This window comes from Rutidosis leptorrhynchoides, chromosome 6, assembly GCF_046630445.1.
Source record: "Rutidosis leptorrhynchoides isolate AG116_Rl617_1_P2 chromosome 6, CSIRO_AGI_Rlap_v1, whole genome shotgun sequence".
NCBI lineage: Eukaryota > Viridiplantae > Streptophyta > Magnoliopsida > Asterales > Asteraceae > Rutidosis > Rutidosis leptorrhynchoides.
This window is the reverse complement of record NC_092338.1, coordinates 28,139,046-28,145,959: the sequence shown is the minus strand read 5'-3', so window position 1 is coordinate 28,145,959 and position 6,914 is coordinate 28,139,046. Positions and strand designations below refer to the sequence as shown.

Here is a 6,914-nt window from a genome sequence, read left to right as displayed (position 1 = left end):
TGATTGGTCAAAATACAAAGTGGACATTTGATATGAGACATCCCAAAATAAAAAGATCGACATTTGAAATGGGACGGAGGGAGTACTAAGAAAGACACACACTAAAGAGATAACTAATACTTTTATTCATATAAACACTATTTGTTTATCTATAAATAAACAGAATAGTGTATTTAACTCCAAAGGTTGCTTAATAGGCAAAGGTTATAATTTAGCATCGAGTTAAAATGTATGGTTTTATTTAGTTTATTTAACTCCAAAGGTTAATATGCCCTTTGCACTTACTCAAACACGCATAAATACATGAAAGGTCACAATTAGTGGGAAACACAAAATCTGATTGCTACGTCTTGCCAACTCTTCAAACACGTCACAATCTTCTTATATGTTGCAGGTACAAAGATTTTATTCGAAACATATAATATCTTTTATAAAAGTATTCGCAAAATAGTACTCCGTAATAACTAAAAAGTATTCAATGATCCTGATTTCAGAGTATTCGATAAAGTTCAATTGAGAAAATTCTCATTTTCTATAACAAATAACAATTGCAATGAGTTCAAAGTCACAAAATTAAATAACAAAAATCAAGTGTATGATCTCAAAACCTATCTGGTTTTTTGCTTCTTTTGCTTCTTATACTGCTTATGAAGTTGTAACCCTAATTTTGTCCGTTCCAGTTCACGTCTTAACCTCTCGTTTTCTTCCATATCATGCACAAGCGTGAAATGTTCAGTGAGTTTGGTCTTCACCACATTCTCATCCACCACTGGGTCATATGCTCCACCAAATGCCGTTGTCGGAGGCGGTTGGGTACCCCTTTTGCGCTTGCTGCTAGCTTTTATGGAAACCGTTTTTGGAGTGAATGTTTCTTTGTCAAGTGACATGTCCATAAAAGCTTGTTGCGGGGAGACGTGTGCTCTATAAACCTGGTCCTGTGTATTTGAAAGTGTTGAAATACCAGACGCAATTGTTGATACGGTTGGATGATAATGTTTTGATAGAAGAGATAGCTCCCAAAGTACTGTTGCAAATGCACCGCTTAGATTTGGATCCGTAGCATACGGCTGATATTTCTGCATAGTCGAAAGACAATCAATATCAGTAATTTCATACAGTGATTATCAAATAGTACATATTAATTTCTCTATAGGGTTCTTTTAAAAGGTAGACGAAAACTAAAGGTGTATCTGCAGTCAACGACTAAAACTGTTGTCTTCTGCATCAGAAATTCATTATGTTAGTATGGTACAGGGCAACTCAACTGATGCAGTATCTCAGCTATATATCAAGCACTCGAAGGCATTCACTTATTGTAGGAGCATGTAACTCAATTAAACATGTGATTAAATTAATTAGTTAGAGCTGTTAGAAGTTGGTTACTAAAGTTGTTATATTTCCTTTTATTGTCTATTAATGAATTAGGGGTTGTATAAATACATGATCAGATGTATCTTGTAGTAAAGTTGAATAAAATATGAATTTCGCATCTTTCTTCCATTTTCTCTAATTTAATTTCACAATAAAATTGAAAGTGCAAGGGCCCACCAGAATCATACCGAGATAGAACCTGAAAGTGAACCACCACCAGGATCATTTTCTAACAGATCGCGACATTTGACGTTCTTCTGAAGGAGATGTTTTAACGTAACCAAGGCTGTGTATCACAGAGTATATTTTATAGATTATGATCAGGTTTTATATACTAAAAAAAAGTGGGCGTTTTGAGGAACGGAGTGTATACCAGCCATGGATTCAGCAGCTCCAAAGCACAAAGAAAAAGAAGCCAAACGTTTAATAAACGCAGCAGCTCGTTGCATGTCATGTTGTCTATCATCACATAACATTATCTTAAGAGCTTCAGCCAATATTTCCCCCTGATCTCTATATATACCAAAAATAAAAACATAAATTATATAGCCATACGTCACGGGAAAATAAATAACATATATATAGTGGTCGTAACTTCAACCCGTCTAATGTAATAGGGTCGAATTGGGTATAGTGGTTGTACCTTCCAGGCCTGTACTCAAGTATGAGATTATAGAGTTGGATATAGAAGTCCTGTAAATCAACATTTAATGCGTCAAGGTTACTCTTCATCACCTTGAAAGCAACAATGCAGCACCTTAAGCGTTCAGAAACTGTTAAATGACTTGAAACGTTTTCTGACGGGTTTTTGGTATCGCTACTTCCTCCAGCAAGTCTTCTAAGATAGTTCATGAGATCAGCCATGAAATCCATATCAATCAAATGAGAAAACTTCCCGATTCCGTTTAAACACGGTGCAAGAAGTGGGTGATCCCCAAATGGACCGACATACGATCCATTATCGTCTGATCTGTAAAGAACATGGCAACAATAATAGGCGATGAGAATAATGATGCCAACAAACATATTGTTCGTTAAGTGAAACAGGTGCGGCTGACCAACAAACATTTTGATAACTAATTGAAACAGGTAAGGCTGACCAACAAACATTTGTTCATTAATTGAAAATATAAAATCAATGTTGCAGAACTTGGAATTACTCGGCCAGTACTTGGTTGTTACAACTCAGTATTCAGGCGAGAACTCTTTCAAGCTTGGTCAAACTCAGTCAAAACTCGGGATTATTCAGAAAATCGGCCGAAACTCGGAATTTGTAGAAACATCGGTCAAAACTCGGCCAAAATCAAGCTTGGTCAACATCCGAGGACTCCCTGAGTACTCCCAAAAAGGCCCCGACCGAGTACTCCCCAAGTAGCGATTTTTCCAACTATGTATATAATGCATGATTATAATTACGAAAAAACATTTCTAACATTACTAAAGTTTGGTTATTGTAAAATTTACTATCCAAGATAAGCCAAAAAGCATTAGATGTACACTTTGTTGTACTCTCAACGACTCAACCCATTTCTCTTTTAGCTTGATTTTTTTGATTTGGACTCTAAGGAAAAACTCGTGTCGAATAAACCCATCATAAACATCTAGGTCAAAATTCAGCAAGTCTACGCAACACAAACCACAGATACATGTATGGGCATGAATATAATAAGATAGGACATACCCTTGATGCATAGTATGCTTCAATATACGAAAGTATGTCCGAAATACAGAAGAAAGTGTCTCCGACTGGATCTTCCTCTTTTCCATAACATCTTGGGCCAATGATGCAGCCATGAAGTCAGCTTTGACCTGTTTCAGCACAAGTATTAGTCAACCTCTTAAAATAAAAAACATAAAACAAAAAACACAAATGCAATATATAGATAAAAAGAGAGCAGTAATAAACTTACCTCCTCTCTTGTCTTTGACGCCAATTCTTGCTTATTTTTCTTTCTTTCATTAGCTGGCAATTGTTTTATTTCCTCATTTCTTCTTCCTGTCTTATAAAACTTCTTTTTCATCTTTTTCTTGTCTGGTTTCGCAGATTCAGGCTTCCTAAGATCTTCATCAAACGACAAAGATAGAAAAACCTGGCATAAGATAGGGCGTACAAACAAGGCATTTGTTAACTTTGTCACAATTATAAATTAGAAAAATTAAAAGGCATTCAAACTATCACCTCAATAGAATCAGGATGTAAATTACAATCATGGTCTTTGACAAGATCGGCAATAAGCTGAACAGCCTCTACTGTAACTTCACCACCATGTTTTCCCTCATTTGTGAAGAGTGACTTAATTGTGTTACAACAAAGTTTCCTGTTCACAATGTAACATAAACAATAAACAATTAAGATAATAATGTTACTACAATAAGCATAAAATCAAAATTTTACGTCTATGTTTTACACTAAAATTAAAAATAGACCTTATGACATTATCTGTGGAACTAATATTTTGTATGACGACTCTGAGCAAGTTGTCACGAAAATTGAAACGAGGATTTGCCTCTAAAAGAGTGCAGGTGCAACGAATGGCCACATGCTTAAGACCAGGGACTTTTACCAATGACATCAGCTTCTGGAGGTATGCCTGTTATCATAAGCCAAATAATACATAAAATTTCCAATTTTGAAGCTAAATTCGATAATTGTGGATAATAAAGAGATTGAAGAGCCAGAGATAAGGATAAAAATAGATATTAATAGTTGTCAATATAGAATACTAGTAAATCTTTTCATATACACAAACAAAGATGCTAGGAGCCTCACTGTGACCTCATACTAACACATAAGCATTAAAGTTCCAGGTAGTTGAAAACTCCAGCAAGAACCATACACATTACACAGAAAGTGTTGCAAAATATAATGTTTAACACACGCTTTAATTTCCAAAATTTTAAATAATAAATGAAGAAATTAGTTGACTTGTTGTAGAATACAGTTGGTATGATTATTCAAGTTTTCGCCATGGTTGTCACAAATTTTTAGCAATAACGATTAGGGGGAAAAACGGCAAGTGTATGATACCTTATACACAGTTAAGAGTGTGGACTCATAGAAGCGAGTCTTCTTTACATCCTTTGATACAACCATTGCTAGCTCCTTGTCCGTAGGTAACCTAATACGGTTTCTGTGCTCCACAATGAAAAAGTTAATGATTAGATAACATGAATAAGGAACGAAGCTAGTGTGAACATAATCAAGTCATATACCCCGGAATGATGTCCTTGAAAACAGCTAACATAGACTTCAGGCCAAGTATCATCAAATCTTGATCGCTATCTTTACAAATTTGTAGCATCTCTTTTAAATTTTTTATGTTGCCTTCAGGATCCATGAGCATTGATGTCCCGATCTCAGCAAGCCTAAACTTCTTCTTCTCATTGGCTTCTTCAACAGATAGATCTTTTTCAACCTCAGCCTATAGAATCATTATCAGAGCATTATACTAATAACATATGATTCGAATATGACTGTCCGTATTCTCAATAATTTAATTAAGAGTTGGAGTGTTTAATATCATAGATAAAATTTTGCCAACAAAAGTCCAAAAATTTTGATAAAAGACTCCTATCTAACAACTAAGTGTTGAAACATAAGACAGCAGAAGCAATAAATAACATAATAAAGTAAACAAAAAAAAAGTACCAAGACTTCAGCTTGCGAGCTTTGTGGCGCTTCATCTATGTCTGTAACCTCCTTCCCTTGTTTTTTGGCCTCTTTTCTCAATTTTTTAAACTTTGCACGTTTTTCTGCTTTTGTCAACTTCACAATTCCATTGTCTCTGCCTACATCTTCATTTTCACCTACCGTTTCATCCTCGCTGCGAGCTATTTCAGATGGTTTTCGGCCAGTTGACACCACTAAAAACATTACAGAATAATCAGGACTCTCAGATATTGATTTCTCAAATTCTAATGTTAAAAAGTGATGCTAGGAAAAGAAAATTTAAAATTTACCTGTCCTGTAGTGGAGTTCTCCATCTAATGTTTTCACAGGGAGAGCATCTACTGGATCAACCTCGTGCTGAACAGTAAAATTAGTAGCTAACGATTTCTTCCTCAAACGTTTCGCATACTCATCCTCCAGCTCATCTTCTTTCGCGCCAGCAACGCGTTTCACATGCCTTCAGAGGAATACAGTGTTCAGAACATACGAAATTTGGACAAAACTTAGCGAGAGAATAAATTGACAGATTAAAACACGGAAGGTTCTAGTTGTACAAAATGGTTCTACGTTACTACTTACAATTTACTGTAAGAGTGAGTAAATAAAAATAATAAATTCTTTCGCTTTAATGTGTAATTGAAATTGAATAAATGCAAAAGTATCTTTCCTTGCATATAGTATAACTTTCATGGTTCAAATAGTTAAATCTACTTTCAAAAAAACATAATGGCAATAGCATGAGAACTTGTAATGAGCACCACTCAGGATTCAAACAAACGAAAGCATCAAACCCATAACATACTATTATCTAGTTAATGTACGGAGACAATAAACCTGTTTGATTCAGTCAGATTATCGAGCAAACGATAACACTTTAAAAAAAAACAAAAGAAAACATTCGGTTATTAAGTTAAAAGCTTCATATTAATGTCACCATGTTATTGATCATTCCAATCAATTATTATGCACCTCCATCAAACACAGACACATACACATATACACATATCAATATCAAACAATCTCCAATTTCTGATAATTAACGGCACCAAATAAAACTGATTAAAATTTACACTCATAATGAAAATCCAAACAACATTAACGCCTGTTATATCCATAAAGTATTGATTGATTGAACCTGCTCACCTATTAATGGACTGAGTGTCCAATTTCGATAACAAGCCAGCGTACTCTCGGTTTTGTTTCACAAAATCCAAATCCTCATCTGAGACGTCAACTTCATCCTCCGGCACGTCCGGTGGAAGCTCCGGTGGTAATACAATCTTCGACTTCTTTTTATTCCCCATATAACAAGCTGCTAACAATAACTTACTTATTAGTTTCTCATAAATAAAATTGAATAATCAACAGTGCGATTTAGATCTTTAATTGCCTATTGTAAGGCTTAAAATTGTAATAAACTTGTAAGATACTGTTATAAATAAACCCTAGAAGCTGAAAAAATGTACTGAATCCACTAGTGCGATTGAACGTTCGTGTAATTTATAAATGAAGAGGTACCTCGATGAGAATTGAAAGATTGAAGAACAGGAAAAGCAGTTTAGGGTTTAAGCAAAACTCCCAATTCTGAAAAAAGGGGGGTAATTGTAACATAAGAGGCACACGTTACGTTAGACCTAATAGAGCTAATATTATTATTCCACAGTCTAAAGCCCAATTGAACATACTTTGGGCCTTAAACATGAATTTGTTAATGGTCTGGGCTGAAAATGCCCAATACCATACCATATACCATACCATACCTACCATAATTTATGATAACTCGTTCTATTCCTTTTTTTACATCAGTTTTGGGATTATGCAGGAGGACTAAATCACCCACGCGTTCATCTTCCGTAGTTGCATAACCCGCCCT

The 6,914-nt window shown here is 35.0% G+C and overlaps 1 protein-coding gene across 1 annotated transcript; it reads right to left on the bottom strand.

Moving 5' to 3' along the window:
• Positions 1 to 461: 461 nt before the first annotated feature.
• On the bottom strand, positions 462 to 6,513 carry LOC139851929 (nucleolar complex-associated protein 3). Its single transcript, XM_071841128.1, has 13 exons — positions 6,185 to 6,513; positions 5,332 to 5,498; positions 5,021 to 5,235; positions 4,585 to 4,793; positions 4,400 to 4,502; positions 3,799 to 3,962; positions 3,551 to 3,689; positions 3,282 to 3,461; positions 3,053 to 3,180; positions 2,015 to 2,341; positions 1,745 to 1,884; positions 1,560 to 1,657; positions 462 to 1,076 (listed from the first exon to the last, which is right to left on the bottom strand). Exons 1-13 carry the CDS (start codon positions 6,343 to 6,345, stop codon positions 609 to 611), a joined length of 2,499 nt encoding a protein of 832 aa, XP_071697229.1. The 5' UTR covers positions 6,346 to 6,513; the 3' UTR covers positions 462 to 608.
• Positions 6,514 to 6,914: the final 401 nt, after the last annotated feature.

Bases quoted from the DNA above. Each gene is read 5' to 3' on its own strand.
- LOC139851929 (XM_071841128.1), bottom strand. From the start codon at position 6,345: ATGGGGAATAAAAAGAAGTCGAAGATTGTATTACCACCGGAGCTTCCA. The intron at 3,690-3,798 runs GTCTATTTTTAA...CATTGTGAACAG, and splicing joins TCCACAGATAATGTCATAAG to GAAACTTTGTTGTAACACAA. The intron at 1,658-1,744 runs GTATACACTCCG...TGTGATACACAG, and splicing joins AGCTGCTGAATCCATGGCTG to CCTTGGTTACGTTAAAACAT.